This window comes from Andrographis paniculata, unplaced genomic scaffold (assembly GCF_009805555.1).
Source record: "Andrographis paniculata isolate CXL003 unplaced genomic scaffold, ASM980555v1 Contig52END, whole genome shotgun sequence".
Classification (NCBI taxonomy): Eukaryota; Viridiplantae; Streptophyta; class Magnoliopsida; order Lamiales; family Acanthaceae; genus Andrographis; species Andrographis paniculata.
In genome coordinates, this window is record NW_026137587.1 from 2,185,345 (window position 1) to 2,202,258 (window position 16,914).

A 16,914-nucleotide genomic window follows, 5' to 3' on the forward strand; every position below is an offset into this window, starting at 1 on the left:
CAACGTGCGCTCAAAGAAGTTGAGAAAAGGCTGGTAGGAAGCAAAACAGTGCAACAACTAAGGCGTCTCATTACCCAAAAAAGGCACATTTGGCGTAGATAAAAATAATGCACCAAAATATGATATTAGCGGAGACTACCGCGCCTTATTATGTTTTATATATCAAATATAATTATTGTTTTAAGTAAACGTCTTTTTAAACACCTCATTTTCATTTCTTTTAATAAATTTTGAAAGCGGCCGAAGTTGGAGCCTCTCATTTAAAAAAATAATAAGTAGGTGTCACAGTCAGCACCAAAGTTCTTATGACGTTTAAATTTAAAATAAATCTAGCTTACAGAACCAAGAGGATGATGTTATGCTATTGATGCATCATTCATTTGAAAAATTAACTCACACATTTTTTAAAAAAAAATGTACGTAGCAAGAAGAGCTGATAACCACGCACTACAAAAAAAATATTATATTTGTAACGGAATTCTGTCCCTAAAGTTCATGTAGCTAACGTAATTCCATTCCTAATTCCGTCTCTAATGTCATTAGTAACAGAAAAAGTAGATTTAGAGACAAAAATATTTTGTTACAAAAATGATTTTTTCTTGTAGTGACGCATCTACTATTTTTGATGTATTTTTTCAACAATAAAAAAGTAAAATCCGAAAATAGGAAATTATCTTCGAATTTGATATATTTAGTGCATGAGATTAGGAATCTCTAACCACTGTAGGATACATAAATAAACTGGAAAATAAAAGACTATAGACTGGAAAATAAAGTGGTGATCTCCAAAAGCAATTCTCTTAAAATTTGATGTCGATTGAAGATGATTGAAGATAAAAAGTCCGCATCCTTAAATATTCCTTCAAGAAAATGTTTCAGAACCGTCGCCTGGTTGGTTACAGCAACCGCCCACTAATTCTTCCTTCACTGACACGTGTCTTACACCGTCTCCCCAAATGCTGCCACCAGTTCCAGAACTTAACTGGCCCGACCGACTATTCTAGAGACTAACTGGTCGCTAGACCAAACGATTATTGGTCGCCCCATCAAGCGGCTAGCATCTGATCTCTCCAGACATTTCAATGGTCGCCCCAACCAAGCGACTTGTTGGTCCGACCGCAGACCTTCCGACTTGTTGTTCCAGCTGCAAACCTCCCGACTTGCAGACCATCCGACTTGTTGGTCCAGCCGCAAACCTTCGGACCTGTAGACCATCCAACCTGCAGACTTTCCGACCTGCCCATCTGACCGCGGACCTTCCGACTTGCCTATCCGACCGAGGACCAACCGACCTGCTTATCAGATTGTGGACCAACCGACCGAGGAGCAACCGACCCGCTAACCAACCGACCTGCCCATCCGACCGCGGACCTTCTGACCGAGGACCAACCGACCTGAATGCAAATTTTTCTCTTTTTCCATCCGACTTCGTGTCTAACTTCCTTTGAGATCCTACTATCCTTATTTTTATTATTATTATTATATTTGTGCGTAACAACTATAAATTATTATTTTTTAAGGAAATGCGTGATATATTAGAGAGGAATTCAGGTATACCTTGACATTCTATGTTTAGAAGTCATTTACTTATGTACCAATTTTAAGTCATGAATTAGTCTGCATAAATGCAACAATGCTCTTCAGGTTTTTCTTTTTTTTTGCCAATTTTCCATAGGAAATAAATATGTTGAGTTCATTATTATGTTCTTTTTCTATACAATAATAATATTGTATAATCACCTGTTGTATAAAACAAATTAAATTATTAATTCGGGTTCACAACTGTAACAGTTCTTTGTAGGGTTTTATTGGCAATTTTGCGATGGTAACTTCATATTTGCTTTCCATTTTTATAAATAATCATAAATGACAATTAATTTGAAATATTTTAATCTTCATTAAACATGCAATGTGAGAATCTAATTACTACATATATATGATGCATTTTTTTTTAAGGATAATCCAAAAAAATTTAATGATGCCAAGTATTGTCATTTCAAATTGAGTTTTTCAACATGTGTGATTGAAAGTTAAAATTAAGACAGGGAAAAACAAAAAAATGAGCCCTTATAAATATTTTATATTAATGTAATAATAAAAATTAACTTTATAATTTTTTTTTATTTAGTAATAAAATTACTGTTTTTATATATTAAAGTATCAAAATATAAATATAAAATAATGTGATATTTTTAATATAAAATTATTTATTTAGTATAATATAAAAAATAAGTTTTTATTTAATACTTTCTTGAGAATTTTTTTATAAAAAGTAAAATCTTTAAAAATAAAAATACTCTAAACTAAATTGTTTTCTTAATGTTTATAGAATACACAATTTTTTAAAAATATTATTAAAAAATATAATAACGTATACAAATTTAAATATATACAAATAAAAATTAAAATAATAAAAAAACCCAATATTTTTTTTCTATCATATTTTCATAATTTTACATATCTCATAACAAAAATATTATAAGTATAAAATTAAACAAGCATACTAAAACTTATAACCAAAGACATAATAAATATAATATTTTAAAATTTTAAAATAAAATACTTTATTTAAAAATAAATAATTTTTTTTGATTTATAAACTAATTTTATATATTTTAAAATTTTTATTAATAATAATAATATATCTATAGATTAGTATACATATTATTATTGAGGTCATATAGACCCCTAGTTAGAATGGGTCAGGGGTAAGGGCCCTTATGGCTCTGGCTCAAGATAGGTGGGCGGACTTTACGATAAAATTTAAGAAATCTATTGACATTCAGAAAAAAAATTTTTAATTTATTTTAGAATAGTGAAACTCTTTCGGTGTTTTCATTGTACCTCAAACAACTGTTCTTCGTTCAAAACAAAGTAATCTCTGGTTTTCTGAATCAAAATCAGTTTTCACTTTAAAAACTTGTTTCTGATTGTTTCACTGTATAATCTTTATAAATATTTTTACAGTCACTGAGATCATATGATTGCAATGTTTGTAAATTTTTTAAAATTAGGGTTTATGTGGATCCGATGCTCTTTTTGATATTTTGATTATGGTGTTCATGCTTTTAATTTCCCTCCCCATTATACATATAGTTTTTCTATGGGTTTTATTTACTATTTTATATATATTTCCCATTTTATTGTTTTTTTTTCTATTTTTCTAGGTTGTTGCGGGTTGTGGGTTGTGGGTGTGTGTGTGTGTTTTTTTTTTTTTTTAAATTGGAGGATTTTATGTTTTAATTAGCATAAGATTTGTTATACAACACATATTGATGAACAAATGTTTTTTTTTTTTTTTTTACTTTTTTTCCCATTGGGTTAGTGATTTATTCATATGTGATTTTGACAATTTAATTGCAATATTACTATAAGATTTGACAAACCTTTGAAATGTTTGAAAATAAGAAGTTAGTGTTCACATCTATTAGAAAAAAATATAGGAAAATGACAATTAATGTTATAATCTGGAATATATGCATATATATATTAAAAAAAATTGTATATAGAAGATAAGTGATTTTGGCACTTGACATACTTTTTAATCCAAAATTCACTTAATATGCTTTATGTTGCACTATTTTTACTTGTTCTTATGTTGGAGGACATCGTACAATTTTGTAAATAATGTTGTATATTGGAAGAATATACATATTAACTTGTCCAAATTAGATCACTTAACGGCGCCGGCATGTACTTAATCAGGTAGAATGCAATTTTTCATAGAAATACATCAACAGTTTTATTATCTTATCAACTATAATTTTTTTTTTCACGATTTCCCTTCTATGACAAGCAATATTTGAATTAAATTTGTTACCTATTAAACAGTTTAGTGTACAAACATTTTGGATCAACAATGCAATGTTTTTGTTGTGTTTTATTTGTTTGTAATTGTCTCACTAGCTTTCCTAGAGGATTTTTTATTTTATTATTGGTCAAGAATATCTGGTCTTATTACATATGCCGTTTATTTATGCTTTAATTTATTATAATAATTATTCTTTTTCTATATGTGCTATACTTAATTATGATTGCATGGTTAGTCCAGAGAAAAGGGTCAAAATGGAAGGCAAGACCGATGCAGTAATAACAGCCAAAGACACATTTTGGACTTCCTGCAATAGTTGCAAAACGTATTACGAATACCAAAATATTTATTTGAAAGAACTCTTGGAGTGTCCTCGGTGCAGACAGCCTTTCAGGGCAACAGAGATTCATGCTCCTAATATAAACTCCCGGGGCTCATTTTATTGGAATATCTCTCTCAATGCTGAAGATCTATCGACATTTTTGGGTTGTTTGGGGACTGTGCCACCCCCAGCTAAGGAAAACTGCGGAAACATCACTTCAGGAATGGTGGAACCACCTCCAGCTCCAGCTCAGAATGTTGGATTGAGGAATCCTGCTAAGAACGAGCAATTAAAGAAGTCTGCTGAGACGAGATTTTCAAAAATCGACTTACGTGATGTTCTAACTAGAAAGGCCAAGGAGGAACTTGCTGGCCACCTAAAAAATATCACAAAATGAGTGGGGAGATAGTATACAGAGGTACAAAAGCACTGGACCATATGTAGAAATAGAAAAAAAAAAGTAAATGATTGACCAATATCCTAGAACGACTTAGCCAACACTTGGCCATTTCCGAAGCTAGAGATTATTGATGGTCTGTATGATTTTATGAATTGATGCCCAAATTGAAGTTTCATGTGGTGCTGTATTTAGTTTTGTTTATCATGCAACATGCATCATTTAAATATTGTGGTATTGTACTCATATTATTGTTGTAATTTTCATGTCTTAAAAAATCTTGCAATGCCAAAACCTCGTGAACAATTTAGAGGTACAAGATTGTTTTAGCTTTTCTTGCCATATAACATTATGGAAGTGTTATGACAACTATTGTGTGAGTTATTTTGGAAAAATACTAGCAAACACACAGGCTTATGTTGTTTGGTAGATTTTTCATCATTTCTTCCAAACAGAATTAACACCGATATCCACTAAAGCTGCGCATTAACACCCATTCTCTATCATTAGTTATATATGCGCCCTATTGATATGTTAATATATATTTCTGCAAGTTGTATTTTTTCACAAATTTCTTGCACAGACAAAATATAAATTCTTTTGTGACTTAAAAATCCATGCAAATTTAATGTTGCTCCTTTTTGTAATGGAGTAATGCTATGTATTCGAAAAAGTTTCGGAATGGTTGCACCATCTCTGTTTGGATTACTTTATGTCTTGCAGTTATGTTCAAACGTTAAACATTCATTCTAGCTCATGATGCAACACTTCTTTTCAGCCTTTTTCTTGTAATTTTTCAATGGTAATATAGATGTTAAACTTATGATGAATTTCCTTTCCTAGATAATAAATCATTAATGACAACTAACTTAAAAAACAGGCGATAATTGAGATGTTCATTAAACCTTTAATATCTAAAACTATTTATTATGTGATGCAAAAATTCAAAAACAACTTAATCCAGATCAAAAGACTAAAATGTTTAATGACTCAAAATATAAAACTCCACAACATTTGTTTCATCTACTTTTTTCTGAAAATAGTTTCTTCTGTTCCTAAAATCATCATGTCGGCTCAGTTTTTGGCCTCATTTGAGTACTCAATTAGTTTGATATTTTGAGTGCAAGTAACTCTTGAACTAGTGCATGACTAGGCATGACCACTGAATTCAAAGAAGACAATTTTGGATGTGTAAATGTTTTCCTGAATCTAGATTATTTTTCAATCATAAGCTGATTGATGATTGTTTCGCTAAGAAATCTTTGTAAAGGATCGTCACTACTGTTATTATCATATGACTTGCAAGCTATTTGATCATTTGAGAAAGTTAGGGTTTCGTTAACCTCAATGCCCCTAGTGATTCTCCGCTCTAATATTATCCTTGATGTTACTTTGTTTTATTTCATTTTAATTTTTCTTCCCCTTTTGGGTTTATGTTTCAGTTCGCATCACACCCGGAGATCTGAAGTCTCATTGAACAATTTAGAGTTATAATTTAATCACTCATCTATAATATGGAACGCATGTTTTCATATAATTTTGTGTATAATAGAATGATAAATTAGTGATTTTGGCGCCCACATATACTTCAATAAAAAATTCATTTAGTATGTGCTATGCTATTTGTGTTTTGCGCTAGTTTGGTTTATCCTTATACTTTGAGGGCGGCATCGAATTCCACGTATAGGAAAAATATAAATAGTGACTTTATATTGCATAGGTAAGGTCATATACATTGCAGACATATAGTTAAATCAGCATTGAATGCTTATTAATTATATCAATATACATTATCTTACTATAAGCTGTTACTTTTCCTTCGGAACTTTCCTTCTATACTGTCTAATCTTCGAAATTGAGTTGTTACCCGTCAATAGAGTAAATTCTTAATTGCAATAATTGTTATGGATATATGGATTCTCATAGTTCAATTCATCAGTTATTATATGTTTTAGTTTATTAAGTTTTCTTTTCTGTATCCTTTTTCATTTGTCCCATATAAGCACTAGGTAACTATGATTGAAGTGTTTTACGGGGCAAAAGGGGAACCATTGAAAACAACAAGGATAATCCTATATATAGTAAGATAGTATTTGGGTATTGAATATAAATGTTCACCTTGCAAAAGACTGACACTTCATCTCCATTTGTTGACTATTGTGTAAAATTTGATTTGTAGAATTTCTCCACTGTTGCACAATATTGTTATGGAATCATGCGATGCATTTGAAAGTAGTTGAGTTATCAGTGCACTTTCTATGTTTAGAAAAGTGTATGTCTTTTACTTACGTAATGTTTTTAAGCCATGGATTAGTATGCAAGAATGCAACAATTCTTTGTAGATTTTTTTTTAGGTAATTTTCTATAGGTTAAATGAATGTTGAGTTCGTTATTGTATTTGTTTTCCATATAGAAAATTGATAATTAATTTAGAAAATAAAAATACTTGGAAAGCTCATGAAATGTTCTACGTCGAAACTCGTTATTTTGTGTTGTAAACTAATAAAAAATAAAAATAAAAATGAATCCAAATCAGACCAATTGTCATTTAAAATTATATTTTCAGTATATTTAGTTTTATTTATTTATTTTTATTTATTTCTCAATATTTTGTTGATTATTGTCAGGGTTAAAATTTAAAACTTAATTAGAAATTTCAAAAAATCTCTCACTAAAATGCAAGACAAAGTTTACAAAGCACATGTCTTTAAAATTAGAACATTTTACTACCTTAAAATTCATTTTTATTTTCTGAAACTTGCTTTTCTTCCTTAAAGTCCTCATTTCATCTAACTTTTTCTTTATTTTATTTATCAGATCTGCTGTTGTTCTGTATTTCGAATGTTACAACTCTTGAGTTAGCGCCTCAATTAATCTAACTCTTGAGTGGTCGCACTGCGCTGGACTGCCACGACAACTCTACCCGGATGGCCGGTAACCGTTAAGTTGAAGAAATCGAGCCTTTTGATGTCCGTGGCTCGAACCATGCGGCCATGTACCGTTACCAGCTTCTACGAGAATCTTGATGGACACTTGTCGCGCGAGTGCGATGAATGAAGCTAGTAAAGTTTTGATCAGAGCTGGCCCCATCGATGGATTCAACAACGAGCACCGCAATACACACAGCGATTTCGATTAACACGTAGCAGTCGGAGTGCTCGAATTTTTGACACCTGAGAGGCTTCCACTGCCACATGTACATCAAATACGTAATTCACATGGGTCGTTTGGTGGGACTTTTGTTTGTTTGCACTGTGGCTGTTGCGTTCCGGGACTATAAATTAGGGGCTGGCCTACCTAGGGTTTGCATCCACCTCTCATAGATTCTTCTATTCACAATCTCAGGTTTCTCAGATTTTACGGAAACGGCAGACAGATGACAAGCAAGCGGCAGCGGTGGTGGTGGTAGCGGTTGCGGCAACGGTAGCAGAAGTGGCAGCCGCAGGCTCCCTGTATCTCCAGAAATTGGAGAGAGGGAGGAGACGCCAGATGATTCTCGGAGGTTTCACTGCCATCCTAAACCTCCCAAGAGATCCGATGACTTTCTTTGGGCACCTCGACGGCGTCTCCGGCTGGGGTGGGGCACCACAGGCAGCTTCTACCTCTCGAAGCGGCCTGCCATCGTCCCCTGATATCAGATCCACCCTCACCATCGCCGCCACCGCGGACGCCTCCGGGACGGTTCCATCAAGGCAGCGCGGTGCCAGTGGTGGGGTGGAGGACGGCGATGAAGTCGTTGCTGTGGGGTGTGTTGTCTGGAGCAGTGAAGCCAGATTTCCGCCACCTAGTAACCACCAGAATGCCCCATCTAGAGTTTTTGTTGGTTCTAGCAGCTCCTCCGCCCCACCTAGGGTTCCGCCCCAGAAATTGTTCGGCGCCGCCGCTCTGATTGTTAGGGCGATGGTGTTGATAGGGCATGATGGAGTGATGGAAGACACCATTAGCATCCGGATCCACCTTTGGTCGCCGGAAATCGCCAAATTCAAGCCGGTCCACTACTTCGGCATTTTTTATGGCCATAGAGGATCTCAGGTGAGTTTGTATGTTCATATTACAGATCTGAAATTACAATCTTCATATTTAACTAGATCATTAATTGATCCTCTTTTGTGTGTCAGTGCGCCTTTATATGCGAATCGAGGATGCATGAGATCCTCCAGGAAGAGGTGGACCGGGAAGCCGCCAGATGAGACCACATCGGAGCAGCCTCCTCGTCGCTTCTCCAGGAGGCATGGACATGCATCTTCAATCGGTGCTTCAGGAGGATCGAGATGATGGCGACACCAACCCGCCAGTTCGGGTCCTTCGCCGGCTGCAACTGCGACCGCACCGAGTTGGTCTGCTTGGGATGACGGCGGTCGTTGTGGTTCAGATGATGGAGCATATCATCGCCGCCAACTGCGGTAACTCATGCGCCATCCTCTACCGTACAGGAAGAATAATCCCACTCACCGACGACCATAAGGTACTTAACCGTCGACTCAATTTTTTGGTTGTTTTGGGTGTCTCAACCTATTCATCATCTTGTTAGCGCATATTGTGATTTTAAAGCAAAGATTTCCATATTTTTTTTTAGTTTTGTTTGAATCGGTTAATCAATGTTTCAATGTAAATTTTCACGGGAATAGATTAGTAGTTTTCCTCCACAATTTTCCTCCTTCAATAACATCCAATATTTGTCAAGGACACGTGGCTTGTCATACCTAAATACCACAGTTTTTATAGCTTTAATTTATTAAGTTCAAATTTTTCTATCACTTTTCCTTTTCCCAAATGTCCTCTTGTAATTATTAATACAGTGTTTAACGGTGAAAGAGTCAACAATGGAATGCAAATAGAAATCGAGTGTAAGAACAATTGACTTTCTCAGCACAGACAAACTTGATTACTAACCAGCAAAAGCCGGATACATTTTGCACTTCTTGCAATACGTGCAAGTCACGTTATGAGTACTCTAATAAGTATAGGAATAAGCCTCTGGAATGTCCTCAATGTGAATATCCTTTTATGGCATCTGAAATACCTGCTCGCAATTTAAATGCTGGGTGCTCACGTTATTGGAATTTCTTTTGAAACCCTGAAGATCTATGCATCTTCTTGAGTCGTGTAAGAAGTGTGGCACATGCAGCACTGGAAAGCTGCAGGAACGTTGCTCCACCTTCAGATGCAACCTTAAGAAATCCAAAAATGGAGGAGCCAATTAAGAAGAGCGGCTGGGGTGGTCCTTCAGGTGCTACTTCAACATGCACTCCAAGAAGTTAAGAAAAGACTGGTAGGAAGCGAAACAGTGCAACGAATTAGGCGACTTATATGAGAAAGTAAACCTTGATAATTTTGGGCATACAAAAAAGGAACCTCTGAAGAAGTTCAATACAAAAAAAGGCTTGTAGGAAGCGAAATAATGCAACGACTTAGGCGTCTTACGAGAAAGTAAACCTTGATAATTTTGGGCGTACGAAGAAGGAACCTCTGAAGAAGTTCAATACAAAAGGCCTATCTCGTAATGAATTGCCCGATGTTATACAACGCATATTGATGAATATATGATTTTTTAGTTATTACTTCTTTTTTTTTCTTTTGCATTGGATCAGAGATTTAAGATAGCTTAAATTTTTTGCTTTTCTATCCGTATGTGATTTCTGATTATTTAATTGCAACGTTACAACAAGATTTGACAACCTTATAAACTTATTGAGAATTAGAAATTAGTGTTCAAATCTATTAAAATTAAAATATATAAGAATGTATCAATCATTCTTATTGTGTTGTTTTAGAAAGGTATCGAAACTTTATTTTCTTTACAAAATTAGTTATTAAACGTTTGGATTCATGTAACAATGAAGAACATAGAATTCAAGTTGAAAATTAAGACATACTATATATAAAACAACAAAACAAGCTTAGTTCAAATAGGGTCAGCCCTAGATTTACGCATTAATAAGGCACAAACACACCCATTACTGTAGCCTATGAAAACTAGGCCCAAACTCATGATCCAGCCTGTGACCCGCGACCCTTGGCCTGACCTGTGCTCTTGACCTGCGCCCGCGACACGCCGAGTATCCGTGTGTTTTTTAGATGTTGTGCTGGCCGTCCGATTGGGGGTTTTAATCTCGATCGTCGGATCTCTTTTAACCTAGATATATATATATATATATGAAGGGTGAGATGTGGCAGCCGTCATTCGATACAATCTCTTCCTCTCTCTACAATAGTGCCTCTCTAGCCTCTCTCATCCTCTCTCTCACAATCCCCTCTCCGGCGAAAATTTTTAGACAGTTCACGGCGGTGCTTTTCTCCTATAATCTTGTGGAGCTCCTTAGAATATTTTGTTTTCCCCTGGTTGGTTGTTTCGAGCTGCAAAGGGCTCGTTCAATGTCATAGGTGTTTTGATCACTCTTTTCGCCTTGTGTTCTTCTATTTGAGGTTTCTCTTTTGGTTGTCGTGGGTTGTTAGGGTAGGTTTTCGTGTATTCGTCGTATTTTGGGTGTTGTATTTGCGTCGATTTGTGTTCCGTGTGGTTTGGGCACTAAGCCTAAACCAAATCTTGGAAGCGAAACAGTGCAACGACTAAGGAATCTTATAAGAACGTAAACCTTGCTAATTCTGGACATACAAAGAAAGAACCTCTGAAGAAGTCTAATACAAAGGGCTTATCATGTGATTCTTTACTTATAGTTTTTATTGAGGTAAACCTGAACCTCGTTCTGTTTTGTTTTATATATGTTTTTATAGTTTTTAAATTTTATCTTTTTTTCTTTTCTCAGTTTTTTTTTTCTTGTTTATTTTAGGGGGTGTAGGGTGGGGTTGTTTTAGCTTGCATTTGAGTTGTTTCCTAATGAGTTTTAGGTTTTTATTCTTTGTGCATAGGGCCAATGATTTATAGTAAGTAGCTAAAAAAACTTAATTTTCTATCTATTTCGAGTTTTGAGATTTTATGGCCACACTATAATGATATTAAAAAACTCAATGAACTGTTGATAATTTTAATTTAATGTTTAGATCTACTATGAATATGCGGCAAAAAATCATTCTTATATTCTAGAATTCATAGTTTTCATATAATTTTTTGTTTATAGAAAGATAGATAGTAATTTTATATATTTTGTTAGTTTGACTTACCCTTGTATTTTGAGGATATAATCTAACCCTGTAAATGAAGCCATATATAGGACCGATATGCATACTAACTTTGTTTCACAACCTAGATTATACAATGACGCCAACATGAAGTTTAATCAGCATTGAATGCTAACTTTGCAACTTAGATACATAACATACATTATCTATCTGAGCTCTTTACCTAAATGACTTCCCTTATATACCATCGAATAGTCAAAATAAATTAGTTACCTAAGCAACCGTGTCATATACCAAATAACAAGATGGATTCACATTACAATTTAGATGAACAATGCAATGTTTTTGGTTGTGTTTTATTTGTTTGTAGCTGTCTCGTGACTGGCATTCCTAAAGGGCTATAATTTTATAATAGAGTATATTATTAATCTTATTATTTATCAAAAATATTTGGTTTCTCATACATAACATATGGATTAATATGTGCTTTAATTACTTTATTTATTTATTTATATAATTTTTTTTATGTGTGCAATTATTAATTATCATTGCAGTGTTTGCTCGGGAGAAAAATGTCAGAATGGAAGGAAACCGGGTTGAAGTCAGTCAAAGACACATTTTGGACTTCCTGTAACAGGTGCAAGACATATTACGAATACCATAATATTTATTTGAATGAACTCTTGGAGTGCCCTCGGGGCAGGCAGCCTTTGAAGGCAACAGAGATTCCTGCTCCTAATATAAAATCCCGGGGATCATCTTATTGGAATATCTCTCTCCATACTGAAGATCTATCAACATTCTTGGGTTGTTTGGGGACTGTGCCACCCCCAACTAAGGAAAACTGTAGAAACATTACTCCAAGAATGGTGGAACCACTACCAGCTCCAGCTCCAACTCAAAATGTTGGATTGAGCAATCAGCACTTAATGAAGTCTGCTGAGATGACATTTTCAAAAATCAACTTTCGTGATGTTCGAATGAAAATGGCCAAGGAGGAACTCGCAGGCCACCTGAAAAATATCACAAAATGAGTGGCGGGATAGTATACAGAGGTACAAAAGCACAGGACCATATGCAAAAATAGAAAAAAAGTATAAGAATGGCCAATATCCTAGAAAGACTTAGCCAACACTTCGCCATTGCGGAAGCTGAGAGATTATTGATGGTTTGCATAAGTTTATAAATTGATGCACAAATTGAAGTCTCATGTGATGTTGTATATAGTTTTGTCTATCATGCTACATGCATCATTTAACTGTTGTGGTATCGATGTATTAATATTCTAACAAATAGATATTGTGGTTCGGAGACCAATTCTAATGTTGTTACACGCACTCATTATATAGAAACTTTTGTACGATTCACCATTGCAGTGGTATATTTGACTGAATAATCTGGAGCCATAAACTTTGTGGTAATATGTTAGTTTTTTCCTAATGTAGATTGCGCAATGATTTATCGATAACATAACACATATATGCATTAAATCTGCTATATTATACCCATTTTTATGTCCTTATAATTTTTTAAAATAAAATCTTTGAATATCCAAGAAAATACCTGCTAAGACCTTATATTTATGGTTTAGTACTCAGACACATGAGTCATTTGGGACAAATAGTCAAACTACCGTAAAAGAAATTCTCAGCTAGCTTATGTTGTTACCAAACGAATTCACCAATATCATCCTACTCGTGATTGGCGTAGCTTTCATGACATGAAAAATCTGGCAAGATTGTTCGAGCTTATGTTGCTATGTAAAATTATGGAACAGTAACGAATACAATCGCGTGAGTTATTGTCAAAAAAGTGTTGCCATTTCTGAAAAATTACTAACGAACACACGTGAGGTTTTTCGGCAGATTTTGCCATGATTTCTCCCATTCAAAACACCAATATACATTAAAAGTGCAAATTAACACCCATTCTTTATCATTATATATATATGCCTATTGATATGTGAATATCGAATTTGCGAGTTGTATAAATTCACAATCTACATGTTTATGTGCACTGCACAAACTAAAATTGATGTGAAACAATGTATATTTTACTATGGAATTCGATGGTGCGAAAGTGCAATTTAATATTTTCAATTATATGAAATACCTTGAAAAATCTAACACTTTGTGTAGTGTGAATGTTATTGACAAAAATATACACGGAGTTTTAGGATTGCATGATAAGTCCATTCTGGACATAAAATCGAAGCCGGTTCCGAATCAGTTGGAGCCTGTTCACTTAAATAATGGTATAAATATTGCAGAGAAATTTTGGTGAGTAATCATTGTTTTAAATATGGAAGTAAAAGACGCAAATTGAGGTGGGCAAGACGATTCGTGCTACCAAATGGCTAATGTGAAACTACTGATGAAAATTAAACTTGTTCAAGAAGATTTCAAACATATTAGATAGCATTTTTTTTTTGTCGGGCAGTTATTGGTTTGTCTAGTGACTGTTTATATACTGCTCGGACAGTTCCGTTGATATTTGTGTTTGCATTTATTGTTGTTGTTTCTAGAATCCTTCTTGTATCTCTATATATTTCGAGGAGTCTTGTAATGGTTTTGATACGAGCAATATTTATCTTCATTTTCCTTCTTCAAACAAACGTTAAGTGTGCACACACAGCACTGACCAAGCAATCTATAGAGGATTTGCTAACTTGTTTTATTATCTGCTTCTGTAATATCCAACAAGTGGTATCAGAGCCTAACGGCGAAAGGCAGCCCAAAGACGGATATGGCGTCCAGCAGTTCCCTTCCGGTGCCCAAGTTGACGAAAGATAATTACAAGATGTGGAGTATACAAATGGAGGCATTATTGGGATCTTTTGATGTATGGGACCTGGTTGAATCTAGGTATGCAGAAGCAGAAGGTGAAGAAGTTAATGTAGAGGAATAGAAGGAGTTAAAGAAAATGGAGAAGAAGACTTTGTTCACAATCTATCAAGGTGTTGATGAAGCAGATTTTGAGTTGATATCCACTGCCCAGACATGGAAGGAGGCATGGGACAGATTAAAGAAAGCTCATGAATGAATTGATAAAGTGAAGAAGATTTGACTGCTGTCCTTGACGGCTCAGTTTGAGGCATTGAATCATGGTGAGACATAAAGTATTGCAAATTACTTCTCTGGTGTTATAGCTATTGCGTATCAGATCCGAAGGAATGGAGCGGAATTAGAATATGCTAAAATTAATCAAAAAAAATATTGAGGTCCCTACATCCGAGGTATGATTTCGTAGCAGTAGCCATTCAAGAGTCCAAAAATGTGGAGGAGATGACAGTTGATGAGTTGCTGGGTTCGCTCCAAGCCCATGAGCACATGGTTTTGAGAAGAGGATGTGATAGTTCTTTGGAGCAAGCTCAACAAACAATTCTCACATTCAAGAAATTTGATGCATCCAGAGGAGGCACAAAACGAGGAAGATTTCAGCCACAAAGAGGAAGAGGAGGACGAGCTACGTATAGGCAAGCTCAGGAGATTGGACATAATGACCAGAATGGTGCTCAAGGAGAAAATTGAGGCCGAGGAAGATGGCAAGGACGTGGCCGTGGAAAAAACTCTGGATGGAGGTATGACAAATCTGAAATTCAATGTCATGCTTGCAAGAATTTTGGTCATTATGCTAGAGAGTGTCAACACACTACTAATTCTGTAAAAGAAGAAGCAAATCTGGTTGACCAAGAAGAAACGAATGGTGGTCAAGCATTACTTATGGTGGCAAAAGGAGAACCGGAAAGTGTGTAGGAAAGTACATGGTTCCTTGACACTAGAGCATCGAATCACATGTGTGGGAGAAAAGAGTTTTTCATAAAACTCGATGAAAGGCAGATGGAAAACATCACATTTGGAGATTTGTCAAAAGGCCCAATTGAAGGAAAATGAGATGTAGCCCTCGAACTGCAATCTAGAAGGCAGGTACTCGTTTCAAATGTTTATTATGTGCCTAAAATTAAAAGCAATTTGCTCAGTATTGGGTAGTTGCTTGAGAAGGGACATGATATCTGAATGAATAATCTGATGATGAGCTTACGTGATAAAAGCAATCAGATTGTTACAAATGTGAGAATGACCAGGAACTGAATGTGTCCCTGAAGCTAATGGCAGTGAGCGATTCATACTGTCAGAATGTTGCAATTCTGGACAGCAGTACTTTGTGGCTCCTGCGTATGGGCATCTTAATTTTAGAGGACTGATATCACTTGGTAGCAAAAACATGGTGCTGGGATTTCCAAAAATTGAACCAGCAAGCAATCTGTGTGAAATTTGTGTCATGGGAAAGCAACTGAGGCAACAATTCAGCAAGTACGGAGCAAAAAGAGCCAAATCACATATCGAGTTGGTGCATTGCAATGTTTGTGGACCAATTACACCAACCTCATTTGGCGAAAACAGGTACCTTTTGACATTTACAGATGATTACAGTGGCAAAACATGGGTGTATATGATGAAACAAAAGAGTGATGTGTTTATCAAGCTCAAGGAGTTCAAGAATCTGGTGGAGAAACAAAGTGGAAAATACCTAAAATGCTTAAGGACAGATCGTGGAGGAGAATACACCTCAAGGGAGTTTGATAGATTCTGCAAGGAACATGGCGTACAACATTAGCTGACTATGCCACAGATGCCCTAAAAGAATGGAGTTTCGGAGAGAAAGAACAGAACCATCATGAACATGGTTCATTGCAAGCTGAAAGAAAGAACGGTGCCAAAATAGTTTTGGGGAGATTCTGTAGCCTGTGCAGTCTACTTATTGAATAGGTTTCCAACAAAGAGAATTGGTGACATCACTTCAGAAGAAGCATGGAGCAACAAGAAACCGAATGTTGATCATCTCATAATCTTTGGAAGCATTGCATATGATAAGGTGCAGGAGGAGAAAAGAACAAAGCTTGAAGACAAAAGCCAGAAGTGTATTTTACTCGGCTCTGGTGAAAATTGCAAAGGTTACAAGCTGTACAACCCAATTACCAAGAAGATTATTATGTCCAGAGATGTGACATTTGATAAAGAAAAATGCTGGGACTGGAGGAGCAAGCATCAGAGTGAACAAAATCCAGTAATTGAAGTTGGTGAGGAAGAAACATAAAATGTTCGTGCAACAACATCCAACCGTGGAGGAAGCGAATCTGATAGTGATGATTTCAGGAGTCCAACAATAAGGAGAATGAGGAGTATTCAGGAGTTGATTGACAACACAGAGGTTCTTGAAGATTATATTGATGATGAATACAACAATTTCTGTTTAATTGCTGGAATAGACCCACTAACATTTCAGGAAGCTGCGGAAGATCCT

The 16,914-nt window shown here is 35.3% G+C and overlaps 1 protein-coding gene and 1 long non-coding RNA gene across 2 annotated transcripts; both read left to right on the plus strand.

Moving 5' to 3' along the window:
• Positions 1 to 7,829: 7,829 nt before the first annotated feature.
• On the plus strand, positions 7,830 to 10,061 carry LOC127254751 (probable protein phosphatase 2C 37). The gene is made up of 2 exons (XM_051280014.1): positions 7,830 to 8,562; positions 8,649 to 10,061. Exons 1-2 carry the CDS (start codon positions 8,020 to 8,022, stop codon positions 8,718 to 8,720), a joined length of 615 nt encoding a protein of 204 aa, XP_051135971.1. The 5' UTR covers positions 7,830 to 8,019; the 3' UTR covers positions 8,721 to 10,061.
• A 653-nt stretch (positions 10,062 to 10,714) lies between these two features.
• LOC127254740 (uncharacterized) lies at positions 10,715 to 12,673 on the plus strand. Its single transcript, XR_007839490.1, has 2 exons — positions 10,715 to 11,219; positions 12,165 to 12,673. It is a non-coding gene; the product is annotated as an uncharacterized LOC127254740 (long non-coding RNA).
• The last annotated feature ends 4,241 nt before the right edge of the window (positions 12,674 to 16,914 follow it).